Source organism: Marmota monax, unplaced genomic scaffold (genome assembly GCF_021218885.2).
Source record: "Marmota monax isolate L192 unplaced genomic scaffold, Marmota_monax_Labrador192_F-V1.1 WCK01_AAM20220418_F8-fsc00160, whole genome shotgun sequence".
Taxonomy (NCBI): domain Eukaryota; kingdom Metazoa; phylum Chordata; class Mammalia; order Rodentia; family Sciuridae; genus Marmota; species Marmota monax.
In genome coordinates this window covers 3,047,348-3,065,264 of record NW_026694183.1, presented here as the reverse complement: position 1 = coordinate 3,065,264, position 17,917 = coordinate 3,047,348, and the positions used below count along the sequence as shown (strand labels likewise).

Genomic DNA, 17,917 nt, shown 5'->3' with positions numbered 1-17,917 from the left:
GCATCCGCGTTACCCTAACACTGAAATCTCATCTCTGCTGCGTCCTCAAAACGCGGTCCCTAAGCCATGTACCTCCATAATATTGGGACACTTCCCCCCAAGTTGTACCCCCTCAATGGCACCAAATGCTGTCCCTAGCCCCAGTCCCCCCAACCCCCACCTCAAACAGCTACTGGACAGAGGAACCACATCACGGTCCCTCCCCTGCAGATGTTGCTGTTTTTCCTCTCTCCACCCGGGTCCTCCTCCCCCACCATCCGGGCGGGGGCTGTAGGGTTGGCGCCCACAGGCCGCTCCCGGCCCCCCGCAGCCAATCAGCGACTGCCGCACACCCCCCGCGGCGGCCAATCCGCAGCAGCTTTGCAGCCCCACCCCCTCACCTGCGGGGCGCTGCTGCAACTGGGCGCCGCGCCGCAAGAGACCTCCCTCAGCCAAAACTCGGGAGTCCTGGCCCTAGCACCTTCTCCCTCTGACCCCGATGTCTCAACCCCGCTTCCTCTTCCCTCAGGACTTGTCCTGGTAGTCACTTTCCTGCTCCACAGGCCAGGAGGTCAAAACTACTTTCCCCAAGGGTCAAGAATAAAGAGGCCTTCTCCTTCTCCATTATATATCCTAATTAGCGTTTAATTTACTCTCCCCTGTGTGACTTCTAATTAGCACCCAGGTGAAGCTGAACTGCTCTACCTGGCGTCCGTGAGCCACTGGGGCACCTGCTTCAAAGCCCTCCGGGAACTGTCATCCTTCAGGGTGGAGGCAACTTGTGGGCTACTGCCCTGGTGTGCTCACATTTGTATAAAGGGCAGGAAATACATATAACGTTGTTCTCCTTCTGACTGCAGATTGCTTTTTGGGGACTCTAAGGGGTGATCCGGTGCATTCCTATGTGGGTTAAACGTCTGGGGGGGGCTGGACCTGGGAGGTAGATGGGACAGGCTGGAGTTTGGGGTGGGAAATGCTGGGTAGGGAGGCTCGAGTGGAAATGTGGGCAATCAAGAAGGGCAAGTGGGGAGGTCCACAGGGGTGCCCGGAGCAGCCTTACACCCATACCCCAGCTCTGCACCCCCAGTCACAAGGAGCTCAATGCCTGTGCAGAAGCTGGCTTCAGAAGCCAGGAATAGGGCTGCGGCCCCCACCTCAGCTGGCTGGCCCATGCGGCCCAGGGGCTGGGGAGAGAGGAGGAGAAAGGAGGTCAAGGGGAGCCCCCACCAGATGGCCACACCCCCAAGTTTCCTCCATTCCACCTGGATCTGGTCCTCAACTCCTACCTGGGCCAAGGTGCCCTCCTGGATTGTGGCCCTGGGGTCTGGTGTTAAGGCTGCCAACTGTTCCCACAATGGGGTCCAGATGTTTCCTGGGGAGATACTGGGGGAAGGGAGAGAGGGGATCAGAGAAGTGTGTCCCAACTGCTGCCTCTTGGGCTCACTCCCAGTCTTCCCAGTTCCCCCAGGAGACTCACAGCCTACTGCTTGGGGCTCACCAGTTGACTCGGACGCCATATTGGCTCTCATCCAGGGCCAAGGCTTTGGTCATGGCTGTTACTGCCCCCTGTAGGAAACAGGCCAGGGAGAAAGTTCAGTCCCAGAAGTTGGGGCCCTTCCGTCCACTCCTTCTAGCCAGGGGGCATCAAGCAGGGGCATCAGAACTTCCCCTCCTCATATGCCTCTTAAAATGCCATTTCTTGAGAGAGACGCGCCAAGAGCCATTGATCACAGGTTGTTGTGTCTCAGAGCTGAATCGGGGAGTTGGGTGGCAGCTGCTCCTAAGATCCTGGGTTTAGAGCTGAGGCTCCCAGAAAGTGGGGTGGGGGGCAAGGAAGGGGCAAGGACTGGGGTACCTTCGTGGCCACGTAGGGAACCGCCTGGGACTGGCCAATGGCCCCGACCAGACTGGAGATGTTGATGACGTTGCCTTGGGTCTTCCTCAGGTGGGGGAGGGTGAGCTGGAGAAACAGGAGGCAGAATCAGCCCCCAAGTCTCTGGGTCTCCCCCAGTGTGCTGAAGGTGAGCCATAGGAAAGCTGACCTCGGGCACACTGGCCATCTCCTCCGTGTTCCTAGTTGATCTTGGGGGCACTTTCCGGGCTTGGCCCTAGTGCCTCGGGTCTCAGCCATGAGAGTTGCTCCTTGACTGGACGGGATTTCTCTTCTCTTTGTGTCTCTTCTGCTGGGTCTCTGCCTCCCTCTCTCTGGGTCTCTTTATGTTACACAACCCGCCATCCACATCAAATCAGGAAAATGGGAGACAGATTCAGAAGGCTGTAAGTTTTGCAAAAATGGAAGGCAGTGCTTTTACCCCTGGAGGGGAGACGTTTCTCTGAATTCTATAGAGAGCTCTGTGGTCAGATGTGAAGTGGGAGGCCTTCCTGAAATGCACCCCTTTCTGCCAACTCCCCCTGAGCAGCTCCCTGGAGGTCCTCCGCGCATTCTGGCACTCGGGTGAGTGTGGTGGGTTCTCTACACATGACCTTGGATACATTCAAATTCCATCCTTCCTCTTGCCTGCCTTGGGCAGCTGAGCCAGCCATCCAGGGCCTGTTCCTGCCTGTAAACATTCATGAACACAAGCCAGCACCTCCCTCCCAGACTCTCAGAATGGAAATCTAAATAAACTCCCTCTTGGTTCACCCCTCCAGCTCTTGCAAACCTCCACCATTTCTCAGTACTGTATCTTCAAATGCACTTTGCGTATCTCAACCTCAGGGCCTTTGCACTTGCTGTTCTCTCTGCCTTGCTAACCATCCCAGTTAGCCCAGGACTGAAGGGTTTCTGGGAACATGAGGTGTCCAGTCCACACTTTCCTTGGGGGGTGGGTGGGTACCAATAATTGAACCCAGGGGCTCTTTACCATTGAGCCACATTCCCAGCCCATTTTATTTTATTTTGAGACAGAGTTTCACTAAGTTGCTTAGGGCCTTGCTAAGTTGCTAAGGCTGGCCTTGAACTTGTGATCCTCCTGCCTCAGCCTCCTGAGCCTCTGGGATTTCAGGCATGCACTACTGTGCCCAGCCTCAGTCCACACTTTCAATGCTAAACTGGGGCAATGGTGGGTCATCACACCCACTCAGCTTCTTCAAACACTGTTCCAGTGCCACCTATTAGTGAGGCTTTTCCTGACCATCCTATTTAAAACTGGGACCTGCCAAGCCTGTTTCTGACCTATTATGTTTTGGAAGGAAGGAAAGAAGGACAGATCTGGTATATATCTGCCCTGTTCTCAGGTATTCTCACCACTTAGCTCATTTAACCCCAAAACTACCCTGCAAGATGGCACAGTTGCCCGGTGTAGTGGCACATGCCTGCAAGGTGGCACAGTTGCCTGGTATAGTGGCACACACACGCCTACAATCCCAGTGACTTGGGAGGTTGAGGCAGAAGGATCACAGGTTGGAGGCCAGCCTCAGCAATTTAAAGAGGCCCTGTCTCAAATTTTAAATAAATAAAGGCTGTGAATGTAACTCAGAGGTAAAGCGCCAAGCCCCATAAACAAAGGAGACTTTCTGACAACTCTGTTGGAACCCTAATATAATTTGAACATGAACAGTATGCCTGGGCTTCGGGGAGGGGCATTCTCTGCCCTCCTGCTCAGGGAACCCCCTGCACCTTCTCCCCCTCAGGCCTCGACACCCTCCTTCGGCAGCCCCACCTTGAACCTGACCTGCTGTTAACTTCCTCCACACCCCTAACCTTGCAAACAAGGCCCAGGAGCACGGGGACCCAGCCATTACCTCCTCCCTGCACCGGGCACGCCCACAGCTGGTGCTCAGAGATATTTGTCCCACACTCCGGCTCTCCCCCCTCCCACATTCCTTGGCCAGTGTCCTTCTCCCCAGGTCTCTCAGGGTCACTTGGTATCCCTAGGTAGCTACAGAGTTGCTGGCTTCCCCCTCCCTCCTGGTTCTCCTAAATGCTGTGGCAGGGACTGGGAGGAGCACTTTGCTGGTTTCTACCAGCATCTTCTAGATCTGCCTCAGAGCCCTGTCTACAGCTCCTGATCCCCTCTCCTGGGCATCTACCTCAGTGTCTCCTGAATAAGAGTCTCCCCTTTGTCCCCCCAATGCCTGTCCCCTCCATGGTACTTGCTTTTAGTTGTTGATGGACCTTTGTTTTATTCATTTATATGGGCTGCTGAGAATCGAATCCAGTACCTCGTAGGCACGTGGTAGGCAAGCACTCTGCCACTGAGCCACAACCCCAGCCCCTTGTTTTGTTTTGGTTTTGGTTTTGGTCCTGGGGATTGAACCCGGGGTGGGGTGCTTAACTCCTGAGCATCACCCGCAGCCCTTTTTATGTTTTTATTTTGAAATAAGGTCTCACTAAGTTGCTTAGAGCCTTGCTAAATTGCTGAGGCTGGTTTTGAACTTACAATCCTCCTGCCTCAGCCTCCTGAGCCACTAGGATTACAGGCAGGGGCCACCGCGCCCAGCAGAACGGGGACCTTGAAGCCTACCGGGTCTCACTTGGACAAACGTGACTCTCTCCTGCTTTTGGTTTTCCTGCGTCATGCTTGGCCCTCTGATGTGTTCTTCATGCACGAGCGAGCGAGGGGGAGGGGGGCTGCTAGGAGTGATAATAAGCTCTCAGCGCTTCCTTGCACAAACACCTGCCATAGCTCCCTACTGCTCCAAGATGAAAGACCAGGTCCCCTGGCATGGCCCGCAAGACTCTGCACGACTGTCCCGGCCTTGTCCCTTCTTGCCTCAATCCCCCTGGCTCCACGAAGCCCCTCAACAGCACCAGCCTATGTTCTCTCACTGCCAGGCCCTGGCACAACACCTGTCCTCACTCCTCCACCCTCTGGCCCAGTTAATGGCACTCAGTCTTCATGGCATTGGATGCCCAGCCTGATCCCAGGCCCAACCAGTTCCCTGACTCCCCTGCCCAGATCCTCACCCACCTCCTTCCACACTCCCTGTGTTTACATGGGGACGCCTGGCTGCACTTTGCTCCCTGGTGCGTCCACAGCACCTGGAACTGTGTCTGGCCCGTCAGGAGTTGGTGGGTAAACACATAGGAGTTGGGTCATGGGAACCGGCCCAGAGCCCAGCCGGGGCCCCAGAGTCTAAAGTGACACCCTGGTACTCACTTGCGGCCTCCTGGGGATCCATGCGGCCTCCCTACTTCCCTGGTCACGTTAAATATCCCTAGTCCTGCCCTCCTTTCTTCCCAGCCCAGGGAATCACAACCTTGGGCTTATATCCATATCTCCCAGGAAGGCCGAGGACCCGCAGATTCTGGTTCAAGGCCCCTCCCAACACCCATTCCTGGCCAGGGCCCCAGAATCAACAATTTAAGAGTCCCCAAACGGGGGCTGGGTTTATGGCTCAGCCATAGAGCAGTCACCTTGCATGTGGGTTGGATCCTCAGCACCACATAAAAGTAAATAAATAAAGTAAAGGTATTGTGTCCAACTACAAATACAAAAAATAAATATAAAAAAATAAAATAAAGAGTCCCCAAGGGCCAGGCACAAGGCCCACGCCTGCGATCCCTGCTGCTCAGGAGGCTGAGGCAGAAGGATCACAAGTTTGAGACAGGGCCTCAGCAACTTAGTGAGGTCCTGTCTCAAAAAATAAAGAGTTGGTGGTGTGGTTCAGGGGTAGAGTGCCCCTTGGATCATTTATCAGTGCTACAAAATAAGTAAGTAAGAAAGTAGAGTTTCCGAGGGACTTTGGTGGTGACGGTGATGGCAGCAACTTACAAGTGCTCAAGTATTTTTTTTTCTTTTTTTTTTTAGGCAGCGGGGGTTGAACCCAGGGGTGCTCTCCACTGTGCCACATCCCCAACCCATTTTGTTTATGTATTCTCATTTTGAGGCAGTCTCACTAAGTTGCCCAGGATGGCCTCAGATTTGTCATCTTTGTGTCCCAGCCTCATAAGTAGCTAGGGTTACAGGGGTGCACCTCCACCCCAAGGATTTTTTTTTTAATTAACATAAAGTTAAATCTGATTCTAAACTAAAACAACGCTTTTCTCTTTGCCTCTTAGATGAAGGATAACTGTGAGGTGCATGTGCACCCTGATTTTGAAAAGTCTTACTGTGATTGTATAAGAGATTACTCTTGATTTTGAAAATTCACTTCAAAGTACTTAGGGGTAAAAGGGCACAGGCCAGGCTGGGAAAACTCCTGCCTAGTGTGCACAAGGCCCTGAGTTCAATCCCCAGCACTGCAACAAAAACATGCCTCCAACTTACTCTCAGATAGTTCAGGGAAAGTAGACTGGTTATTCAGGAAGAAAGACAGACAAGCACTCCACCATTCAGTCTCGTTTGTTTGTTTTTAGTGCTGGGGATTGAACCCAGGACCCTCATGCATGCTAGGCAAGTGCTCTGCATGCTGCTAAATCCCCAGCCCTATGATAGATAGTCGACAAACAGAAAAAATGGGGCTATACAGGGAGTGGTGGGGCATACCTGTAATCCTAGAGACTCAAAAGGCTGAGGCAGGAGGATTTGAGGCCAGCCTCAGAAATTTAGCAAAGCCCTAACAACTTAGCGAGACCTTGTTTCAAAGTTAATAATAATTAAAAAAAAAAAAAGAAATGGGGTTTCTCCTGAGATATACCCAGTGGTCCTGCCCCAGGGCATTTGCACATTCTTCTCAGGAAGTAAAACACCCTATGCCCTACTTCTCCACTTCCCTCCCACCCACAGAGATTGGCTCAGATCTTACCTTTTCCCTTCTACTTCCCTAGGCTCCATTTGCCCAACATGTCTCATGGTTCTCACATAGAGTGAAGTGGATTGGCCACAAGGTACAAGGTTCATGATAAACCACAATAACTTACAGAGGGTAAATCTATGCCAGGTGTCTTCTAACTTAATGAGTATTTGATTTACTTTATTATTATTATTATTATTATTATTATTATTATTATTATTAGGACTAGGGACTGAACCCAGGGGTGCTGTACCATTGAGGTACATCCCCAGTTCTTTTTTTTTTTTTTTTTTAGTTTTCATTTGAGACAGGTCTCAAGTTGCTGAGGCTGGTCTCCAAACTGCAATCGTCCTGTCTCACCCTCCCGAGTTGCTGGGATTACAGGTGTGTGCCACCGTGCCTTGCTGGGAGCCATTAGCCAAGTAGGTATGACAATTTCCTTGCCAGCGTACCCCATGTTGCTGACATGTTGCAGTGACATTGAATGTAGGTGACCTTGCTCAAGGACCAAGGCAGATTAGGGTGTTCCCGGTTTTAAGATAATCGTGTTTAGGGCATTCCCAGTTTAGGTTCCAGGTTTAAGGTTTAAGATTATTCCTGCTGGGAACAGGGCGTATCCTGCTGCCTGAGTTCCCCTTGAGTTCTCACGGGATTTAGACAGTATTTTTTGGGAGACAGAAGCCCAGTGGAGGTGGATTTGGGCAGAGAACGTGGATTTCCCCAGAACGTGATTGTAGACGGCTGGTGTGAGTTCTGGAATAAAGAGTTGCTGTTTGAATCTACAAGCTGTGTGGTGGCTCGTGATTGTGTGCCCAGCCAGACTGTGGCATTTGTGCCCAGCCAGACTGCGGCAGTGCCTCATCTCATTTGATCCCCAGAAGAAGTCTGAATTTGAGGCCGTTATTAGCCCCATTTTATATATGAGAAACTGAGGCACAGACAGGTTTATTGCTTGTACAATGTTAGAGTCTGTAAACAAGTCAAAATAACACCTGGCACTTTGCCAGGGGAATGTTAGAGTTCGTAAACAAGTCTGGATGGTACCTGGCAAAATGCCAGAGGGAGTGGTTTGAGAAGTAACAAAAGCGAGCCATTAAGTGTGGAGATTCCTTATTGGTTGACTGATGTATCTAGTTTATGCTAATTAGATAAGCTGTGTGGAATATATAAATACTGCTCCTGTCCTGCAATAAATGTCTCCTACTCCTGCTGTATCAATCTACACAAGTTCTTCATCACCCCCCAGCTATTTTGCCTAGCCAGCCGTACTCCGGCAGTACAATAGTGTAAGTAGGAAGCAACAGAAACTTAGTTGGTCCTGAGACCTAGACCCTTACCCCATGTGAGGCTTCTGTGCACATCCCTCGCAGGTGACAGAGTCAGGCAGCCCAATAAGGAGTGGTGGGTCTAGTGTGACACAGATGGCTGGGCTGCACTTAACACATGGGGCCCCTCCCCCACGGGTCCAGTTAACCTGCTATGCCAACTTTTTAAGAGAAACCAGAAACTCGGTTGTTTATGCAAAATATTTGTCTTTGTTTGTTTTTGGTGCCGAGGATTGAACCCAGGAGTGCTTAACCACTGAGCCACATCCCAGCCCTTTTTATTTTTATTTTGAGACAGGGTCTCACTAAGTTGCTGAGGCTGGCCTTGAACTTGCGATCCTCCTGCTTCAGCCTCCTGAGTCTCTGGGATTACAGGCATGTGCTGCTAGGCTGGTTCCCCACTGTGTTCTTAACACCCCTCCCACCACCACCACAGCTACTTGGAAGGTCCTGGAAGGTTCCTAAGAAGGCTGAGTTACGTAGATATGGAGATTTGCACCCATTCATTTTCCCCAAAGAACAGAGTCCTTTTGGAATAAGAAGAGCAAAATAAAAAATCAGAGATTTTGCTTTTGGACAAAACGAGCCTCTGGGTCTGATGGCCAGGAGGCGGCTTCAGACTGTGGCCAGGCCAGTGCTCACCTTGGTCACCGTGTAAGTCCCCAGAAGGTTCAGCTCCAAAAGCTGCCGGAATCCCTGGGCTGAGGTCTCCTCCAGCCACTGCGGGGGTGGGTCTGCGGGGAGAGGAGGAATGAGCCCTGCCTGGGAGGATGGGGAGGGGACCTGGGATGGGGAGGGAAGGGGACAAGGGACAGGGCTGCCTTGTGGGTTTGTGAGAAGGCAGCTTGTGGCGGCAGAAGGCTGGCCTTGAAACTCAGTCCTGCCACTTCCTGGCTGGGTGACCGTGGGCAAGCCCTGGTCCCTCTGTGCCTCAGTTTCCTCATCTGCTGAACAAGGACGATGTCTCGTTCTTGGGCCTACAGATTTCATGAGTCAGTGTTTGTCCCTGACAAGTGGCACCATAAGTGTTTTGGCTATACAAACAGAAGGAAGCGGCGACAGTAGCAGAGGGAAGAAAAATCCACCTTCAGAGTCAGGAGCTGGTAAGACACCAAGTGAGAACCACGGGAACCCATAAGAATGGAAAGAGGGGACCCTGGACGCTCCAAGGCTCCGGGAGACACATGGACCAAGGGACAGAGATGGAAACCAGACCAGAGAGGGCAATATTGACTCTTACTCCCCAGATGCCACATGATCGCCTCACTTCTCCCAGGGACCTGGACAAACATCTTGTGAGAAGCCTCCCCAACAGCCTGTCCCCTAGCCTGCCACGTGGTCAGTGGACTTTCTCTTTTAATTTTTAAATGTTGTTTATTTATTCACTTTGTTAGTGGGGGTTGAACCCAGAGGTGCTTTAAAACTGAGCCACATCCCAGCCCTTTTTAATTTTTTTATTTAAGACAGGGAGGGTCTCACTAAGTTGCTTAGGGCCTCACTAAATTGCTAAGGCTAGTCTTGAACTTGTTATCCCTTGTCATCCTCCTACCTCATCCTCCCAAGTCGCCACTGCACCTGTGGCCCGTCTCAAATTTGCAATCTTCCTTCCTCAGCCTCCAGAGTCACTGGGATTACAGGTGTGCACCACCACACCTGGCCAGCTTTATTTTAATTCCTGACCACACTATCATATAATAGATTCTCATTATTCTTGACAGATATATTCTAAGGGATCATCACAAACCCTAGGTTTGAGAACATTCACCCACGGCTCCTGGAGGAAGCCTGAAGAGCTAACAGAGAGAATAACAGAACATTTGCATACATATCCATGTGTGCAAGCCTACAGATCTGTACACTGATATTAACTAGCACAGACGATAATCTTAAATCTCGAGAACCACCTGTGCTGGTAGACTCTATTTTATCAACCAGAACAAAGAGTCCAAAGTGTTAGGGGACTTTCCTGAAGGTGTTCCATAATAAGGTGACAGAGTTAAGATCAAAACCAGCCCAACCAGCCCCTGAACAGGAGCCACCTGCCCAGCCAAGCCCTGCCTCCATCTAGGGGATTCTCGGTTGACAGCTGATTGACAGTCGGCAGAGTCAGCCTGTCTGATCTCTGTGGGAAATGTGAGCCACAGAGATTCAAACAACACTGTGCCTGTCCACACCTAATAGGAGAGTTCTGTGAGTACCAATTTTGGGTTCCAAATAAATTTTAGCAAGTAGGCAAATTCACAATTGAGATTCCACAAAGAGTGAGCTGCCCGTGTCTTTTTTTTTTCCTACTTCCTGATGTGAGTTCTGTGAGCACAGGGACATTTTCTGCTTTGTTCTCTACTAAATCCCTAATCCCTAGGATGGGATGTGGCGCCTGATCATAGATGCTCAACACACATCTGTTGAACAGACAAAGGACATAGAGGAACTAATACCTGATATTTTTTTTTTCAAATCCTGACAATAATCTAGAAGGAACAAACAGTCAAGAGAGGGTGAATCCACCTGGCAAGGGCAACTCCTCTGCTATTGCCTCGATGGGCAACCCCAGGAGAAAGGATGCAGTCTCTGAGCCTTGGTTTACCACCCAGGGGCATTCTCAGGAAGGATGGTCCTTAAACTGATGGATATTTCCCTTGGAAGCCACCGCAGGGAGTCCAGGAACTGTACACCAGGAAGACATCTCCAGTGTCACTGGCAGAGCTCAGGACCATCAGCCAGATGGTCAGTGGACACGAGCAAAGTGAGGCTACCAGGTCCCAGTTGTATGCCTGAGGTGGTCACAGTGATTATGGGGCTGAGCAGTTTCCCTCCACCAGTGATCCCAACACTCTGTGGGACAACGGTGATGACTCCCATTCTAGACATATGGAAACTGAGGCGGGGGAGGCTAGGGACTGGGGACACAGTAGAGACTAGGATTTAAGCCAAGGCCTGCGGGTACCATAGCTGAACTGTCCTGTCCAAGAAGATAGAAAGGGGGATGGGGACATCAGGGGTGGGGAAAGGGGAAACTAAGGGACAGGAGGAGGAGTTCAGGGCCAGGAAGTGGGTGGCACAGCGCAGAGGGGCCCTACGCTGGCAACTCACGGTAGCCAGCATTGTTGACCACACAATCCAGGTGGCCAAATCGCAGGATGGTCTCGGAAATCAGGGTCTGAGGAGGAAGGACAAGTCCTGTGATGAGTGCTATGGTGTCCACCTCAGAGGGACCAGGGCCCCAGAGCAAGGCGGGGAGAGAGCTAGGTGCACTTCTGAGGGGACAGGAGCCAGAGCAAGGGGGTGCCCAGGATTACCAGGAATGACAGACAGGAGACAGGAGGCCAAGGGACCAGAAACCAAGGCTGGTCACAGCTGCACTGAAGCTGTCAGTGCAGAAACCTGGGGCAGTGGGGGGCCAGAGACCCAGACAGAAAGAGAGGGGGACAGAGAAGCTGGGGGGGGGGTTGGCAGAGAGAGACTCAGAGAGCTGATACCGGGAGATGCTGACTAAAGGAAAGGCGCGGAACCCAGAAACGGGAGGGGAAATGTCACAGGAGGCCTGCTTGACAGGAGATAAAAGAAGAGCATCCAGGAGCACGTGACATGGCTAGCACAACTGGAAAGAGCACCGGGCTGACACCTTTGGGACCAGAAGGATTTAGCCAGATCAGGAGAGATGGAGGGAACAGTAGCATAAACCCAGGGAGGAGAACAGGGCCAGAGAGAAGGATGCTCTCACCTTCACGTCTTCTTCCTGAGTCACATCACAAGGGATAAAGACGGCTCCCGGAAGCTGCTGCTCCAGGGCCTGGCCACCTGACACTGCAGGGAGAGAGAAGCTGGGCCTGGACGCGGGGGTCTGAGGGAGGAGGCTGGGGCCTGGACCCCTGGGTCTGAGGGAGGAGGGCTGGGGGGAGGGCTGAGGGGCCCTCACTCACCATCCTTGTCGCAGATAACCACTTGGGCCCCACTGTCCACTGAGAACAGAAGAGATCAGGTTGGGGGCCCTATAGACCTTGGTCAGGGCCTCTGCTGCCCTCTCGTGGTCACTCCCCGCCCCCCACTCTTGACCCCGGTCTCCAGATGATGCCCGAGGACAAAGGGCAGAGCCTTAACACAGATTCCCCTTTGCCCCTCTAGGTGCCTGCTGGGGCTGCCAGGGCCTTATTTATGGGATCCATAGTACGCCCCAAACCTGCAAGAGACATATCCCCGGATCACCACTTTGCAGCTACAGTAACATATCCAGAAAAAGGGAAATAACTGCTTTTGGAGACACTGCCAACAATTCGTGTCTTTGGCCATCCCTGGGCACCCTTCGTTACCAATTACAAATTGACTTTTATAAGAAACCGGAGTTTTTTCTTCCCACTGCTCCCTCACCCCCCAGTTATCTTCCTCTTTCCTTCCATGCCTACTCTCTTAGACCCCAAAGTGCGGAACAGCCAGACCCTCACTCACCGAAGGCTCTTGCGATCCCAGCTCCGATGCCGCGCCCGCCCCCGGTCACAATCACCACCTTCCCCGCATAGCGCGTTCCCGCAGCCATTCCCGGCCAGTCTCTGTCACTCAATGAGTGACTTTCCACCTCTGAAGTCCAGGGAGGCCGAGGGATCGAACCATAAATAGGGGCTAGATCTTTAAAGCCCGACCCTGGGGGGCGTTGCCAGGGAATCCAGAGACCTAGGAATTTGGTCCCAGCCCAACTCTCCTCCCTCAGACCCGGGAATCAGGGTCCAAGCCCCTCCAGCCCCAAATTCAGTATTCCTGAGGTTCAGCCGCTGCACACCTAAGCCAGGACGCAATGTATTCATTCCCTGCTCCCTGCTCCTCAGACGGCCCAGTGTCGCAACCCCAGACAGACAGACAGAAACTATTGACTAAAAGTTCAAAGTTTTAATGCAAATTTGGACATTGTTGGGGAAAATCAAAGGTTGGCCGTAAAGCCACGCCCCTCCCAGGTGGGGACCAGATCACGCCCCCAGGTTCCCGACACAGTCCAGCTCTCCCGCTGGTCCTCAAGGCCACGCCCCCACTCTCCGATTGGCTGTCGCATTTGAGCGGGTCAGAAGCTGGACTGGAGCAACGTGACCCTCAGTGGCCACGCCCCCTCCTCTTGAGTCTGGGCGGGAGGTGCGTTCCCGGAGTCCCACGTGGGCTCCCAGTGGGCGGGGCCTCCACCACGCCCACTACCACCGCGCGAGAATCCCGCGGAATCGGAATTAGCCATCGGAGAGCATCTTGGGTGAGAGGTCACCTGGAGTGTGGGGTCCGAAGGAGGCGGCGGCGCCGGGGGGAGAGGCTCTCCTCGCGAGTCCACATTTCCATCTGGAGAGGCTGCGTCGGGGATGAGCATGGCAAACTTTGGGACTCAGCCCTCCTCTCTCAGACCCAAGAGACAAGGACTCAGCTTTCCTCCCTCAAACCCAGAGTCCCCACCACAGCCCTCCTCCCTCAGACCAGGGAGTTTGACCCTCAGTCTATTTCAGGTGCCATCCCCCCAGCCTCCTTCTCCCCCTCTCCCTAATGCCCCCATCCTGGTCCCTCTTGCCTGGGATTTGGAACTTCCAATTCTTGCCCGGCTCTTTCTTTGCCACGACTAAGAATTCCCAGACCTCCCGCCCCACCTCTCCTCACGGAGCCTAAGAGTCCGCGCCTCAAGCTCACGCTTCCCTAAAACCCAGGAGTCCAGATCCGCCATCCCTCACCTGTCATCATTCTGTGCCACTGCGACGCCTCAGTGGCCAGGGCTTGGGAGAGGCTAAGGACCCGCTCCCGGTGGCCTTCGGGAGTCAGCAAGTAAGGGGTAGTGTTCCTAGGACTAGACGAAAGAGAAGATGGGGAGCAGGTATGGTGGGGGCGCCTGCTCTGGGAGTTGCAGTCCATAATACATGTCCCCAAAGAACTTTCCACACAACCCGGTGTATTATGGGATGTTTAGTCCAGTCAATTTTACAGGAATTGGGTTTGATACCGCCAAGAGACTTCTTGAAACTGCAGTTCTCATTGTGTATCCAGGGCTTCCTGTCTTGTTTCAGATGCCCCAGAAACTCAAGAGGCTTTAAAAGTTTTGCCACTTGCAATTCAGTACTCAGAAGACTCTCATGACAGTGCTACTCACCTCCCCTTTTGCGAACAGATTTCCCCATTCCCTTCATCCACCCTCTAGTTCCTTACCTACTCCAGGACCCTGAGCTTCTGAGCCATTTTGCAGCTCCTAGGACAGACTGGAAAGGAATTGTGGCATTAGATTCCTGGCCTGGAAACCCCACTTCTCATTTTGAGGCTGAAGTAGAGGAAGCAGGAAGAGGCTATGAAATCCGATGGGCCGGATGTGGTGGTGCACGCCTGGCCTGTAATCCCAGCAGCTCAAAAGGCTGAGGCAGGAGGATCACAAGTTCAAAGCCAGCCTCAGCAATTTATCAAGGCCCTAAGCAACTTAGTGTCTCTAAGTAAAATATTTAAAAAGGGCTGGGGATATTGCTCAGTGGTAAATTGCCCCTGGGTTCAATCCCTAGTACTCAAAAAAAAAAAAAAAAAAAAGACTTTTTACTATCCCACCCCTCACCCCCTAACCCTAGGCCACTCACCTTTTGCTCCAGGTCTGCCTGGCGTCTGGCTGGGGACAGTGTCCTCCCTAGAGTGAGCAGCCGGGGGGAGATGGGGCGTGGGAGAGGCCGTCCACACTCCTGGTTCCTGCGAATACGCTCCAGCTGCTCCTGAGCACTCATCCGAGGCCGGGTTGTGGGGACCTGGGGAGAGGAGAAGTACCCTATGCCCCAACCTTGGGCCTCCTCCTTCTTCTTCCTGACCTCCTGGCCTGTGGTCTGACCTTTGCCAGTAAGTTCACCACAGCACTTAGAGGGGTCTTTCTACACCCAGAGATGACACTCTCTCTCCCTTGCTCAAGCCTCCTGTGGCACCCATTTTATGTGGTACACAGGCTTTTGAGGCCCTGTGTGGCCTAGCCCCCACCTACCTCTCTGGTCTCACCCTGTGGAAGCCCAAAGCCCCAGCAGGGGGTGTCCCAGACACATCAAGCTTCTTCCCTTTCTAGTCCATGGGACTTGAGTTGCTTCTCTGAACTCTGGCAACTGAATTGTCAAGATTATTTTGGGACAATCTCAGGATTTAATGATGCTTTCTTGACCTCTCTGTTTCTTTTGTCCTCAAAACCAGAGGGAAGGGCTGTGTTCAGTGATAGAGCCTTTGCTAAACATGTACACACCCTGGTTTCCATCCCAGCAAATATAAAATATTTGGTGAAGGAACGAACAGATGAATGAATAAAGAACTTGCTATTTTCAGCCCTTTAGAGACATTAATCTCTTTTAATCCTCTAGGTGGTAGGAATTGCAATTAGCTCCATTTTACAGATGAAAAAATAGAGGCACAGAGAAGTTTAATCTGACCTAAAGCCACACAGCTTAGGAGTGGTAGAGATAAATTTGGTCCCAATGCTCTGAATAAATCATGTGCTTTCTGCTTTGAGTGTGGCTTTGGAATTCTCCTCTCCCAGCTGTTTCCCCAGGTTTTGGGGGACTGTGGTCGTTAGATCATAGGGTTACGAGGCAGACCTAAGGGGGGCCCACATATGGCCTACCTTGGTTCCCAGTTGCGGAGAAGTGGGGCGGCGACCCTCAGGACTAGAAGCCCGGGAGACCCTCGGAGATCCAAGACCTGGCAGGACAAGGGACTTGGTGAGGTTAGAACACAAGGAAACTCCCACTCCAGCAGGATGCTCACCTGAACGAGGGCTGGCAAAGTCTCTGTCACCTCCAGGGGGCCGCCCCCAGTCAGCCTCAGGGGACCGAGGGGAGCTCAGTTCCAAGGACTCAGGCAAACTCTGGAGGGATCAGAAAAGGAGAATAATTATTATTGTCATCATCATTATTATTATTATTATTTTTTGGTACTGGGATTGAATTCAGGGGCACTCAACCACTGAGTCACATCCCCAGCCCTTTTTTGTATTTTTTTAAAGTTGTCTATGGACCTTTATTTATTTATATGTGATGCTGAGAATCGAACCCAGTGCCTCACACATGCTAGGCAAGTACTCTACCACTGAGCCATACCCCCAGCCCCTTTTTGTATTTTATTAAAAGACAGGGTCTCACTGAGTCACTTAGTGCTTCGTTTTTGCTGAGGCCAGCTTTGAACTCGCAATCCTCCTGCCTCAGCCTCCCGAGCTGCTGGGATTACAGGCATGTGCCACCATGCCCAGTATCTCAAAGAGAGTGGAGCTGGGTTCTGAACCCAGGTCTTCTGGATTCATGGTCTGAAAGTCAATGCAAGCAGAAGCTCTAACCCAGCTATGACAATAATTGTCCCGGCTTCTGGGGGGCCAAGTCTGTCTCTCCACCTTGGGGATTAAGATTAGTGGTGTCTAGTAAGTGCTTTTTTATTTTATTTTATTTTACTTTTTAAAGTTGTAAATGAATACAATACCTTTATTTATTTATTTTTATGTGGTACTGAGGATCCAACACAGCGCCTTACACTTGCTAGGCAAGTGCTCTACCACTGAGCCTCAACCTCAGTCCTAGTAAATCCTTTTTAACAAATGCCTTTCCTCATGCCTGTAATCCCAGGCACTCAGGAGGCTAAGACAGGAGGATTGCAAGTCCAAGGACAGCCTCAGCAACTTAATGAACCCTCTTTCAAAATAAAAAATAAAAGGGCTGGGGATGGGCTGGTATTGTGGCTCAGTTGTAGAGCACTTGCCTAGCATGTGTGAGGCACTGGGTTTGATTCTCAGCACCATGTACAAATAAATAAAATAAAGGTCCATTGACAACTAAAAAGTATTTTTTAAAAAAGGCTGAGGATGTGGCTCAGTGGCAATGCTTTGCCACAATATGCAACTATTCACATAGCATTTATTTGTCTTAGGTATTGTAAGTCACCTAGAGATGGTTTTAACTACATAGGAGGAAGTGCATACATCATATGCAAACACCACATCATTTCTGTAAGGGGCTAGAGCACTGAAAGATTTTGGTCTCCACAAGGGATCCTGGAACTAACCCTTGCAGATACCCAGGGGCATCTATATAACAAACAAGGAAAGAAGGGCTCTCAGAGTTGAAGACACCTGCCTGAAGTTGGTTAAGTGACCAAAGGAGAAGAAAAGAGGTGGTTGGGGGAACAGGTTGGACCAGGGACATAGGAGACAGAAGCAGAGTCTTACCTCCCTCTCTGAGGACTCCTCGCCTTGGAGTGCAGGGGATGGGGAGTCAGGCTCAGTGTGGGGGAGTGCTTTCTGAGGGCCACCCAGACCAGCCAGCGTGTCTTCTACCATCCAAAGCTGCTGCTGAGCTGATGCTCTGTCCTGGGGGAAGGAAAGGATTAGTTACTCCAAGTTGGGAAAATGCAAGGAGGGTTACAGCTGATGGGTCATGTGAGGGTGTGAAAGCAGCTTGGCCATGTTTATGGAGTCAGGTCCCTCCTCCCAGTATGGAAATCCAATTTAATAGAGAGGACTGTCTTTCTGTACTGCTCTGCAGTAGTGCTTCTATCCTGAATAGATGCCATAAATATATGGAAGTCTGTTTCTGAACACCTGATTCTAGTCCTTTGGTGTATTTGTCTAATCTCATGATGATGCAACATGAATCATCTTATTAACTATTGCTTTATCCTCAGACTTGACATAATAGTTGTGTTGGTCCTTGAGCTTTGTTCTTGGAGATTGTCTTGGCTATTCCTGGCCTTCTGTTCTTTCAGATACAATTTAGGACCAGCTTATCAATCTGCACAGAGAAACCTTCCAAATTTGTACCAGGATTGCAGATCCCCACTGGGGAAAGAGACACCACATGTTCACACTAGTGTCTTTCCTATCCATGAACATGGTAAATCTCTCTATTTCTATAGACCTTTGCTTTTTCTTAATTATGTTTTGTGGTTTTCAAAGTAGATGCCTTGCATATTTTTCACTAGATTTA

At 51.4% G+C, this 17,917-nt stretch overlaps 2 protein-coding genes across 8 annotated transcripts in view; both read right to left on the bottom strand.

Annotated features, from left to right (window-relative positions):
• Positions 1-603: 603 nt before the first annotated feature.
• Hsd17b14 (hydroxysteroid 17-beta dehydrogenase 14) lies at positions 604-12,854 on the bottom strand. Of its 4 annotated transcripts, XM_046466285.1 has the most exons (10): positions 12,757-12,854; positions 12,429-12,557; positions 11,906-11,944; positions 11,707-11,789; positions 11,076-11,142; positions 8,625-8,716; positions 1,835-1,939; positions 1,478-1,545; positions 1,266-1,362; positions 604-1,163 (listed from the first exon to the last, which is right to left on the bottom strand). In XM_046466285.1, exons 1-10 carry the CDS (start codon positions 12,779-12,781, stop codon positions 990-992), a joined length of 879 nt encoding a protein of 292 aa, XP_046322241.1. In that variant the 5' UTR covers positions 12,782-12,854; the 3' UTR covers positions 604-989. The 4 variants fall into 4 exon arrangements, with proteins under 4 accessions (XP_046322241.1, XP_046322242.1, XP_046322243.1 ...); XM_046466286.1 differs by lacking the exon at positions 11,906-11,944; XM_046466287.2 differs by lacking the exon at positions 12,757-12,854 and having other exon boundaries at positions 12,429-12,750.
• The window catches only part of Plekha4 (pleckstrin homology domain containing A4), an 18,269-nt gene continuing 13,200 nt past the window's right edge, over positions 12,849-17,917 (bottom strand). For all 4 annotated transcript variants that reach the window (XM_058586070.1, XM_046466278.2, XM_046466279.2 and 1 more), the window contains 7 exons: positions 17,161-17,301; positions 15,714-15,813; positions 15,571-15,647; positions 14,558-14,719; positions 14,145-14,194; positions 13,676-13,788; positions 12,849-13,304 (listed from right to left, as the gene is read on the bottom strand). In XM_058586070.1, the coding sequence (XP_058442053.1) occupies positions 13,033-13,304; positions 13,676-13,788; positions 14,145-14,194; positions 14,558-14,719; positions 15,571-15,647; positions 15,714-15,813; positions 17,161-17,301 (915 nt within the window). In that variant the 3' untranslated portion in view covers positions 12,849-13,032. The remainder of the gene's footprint in view (positions 13,305-13,675; positions 13,789-14,144; positions 14,195-14,557; positions 14,720-15,570; positions 15,648-15,713; positions 15,814-17,160; positions 17,302-17,917) is intronic.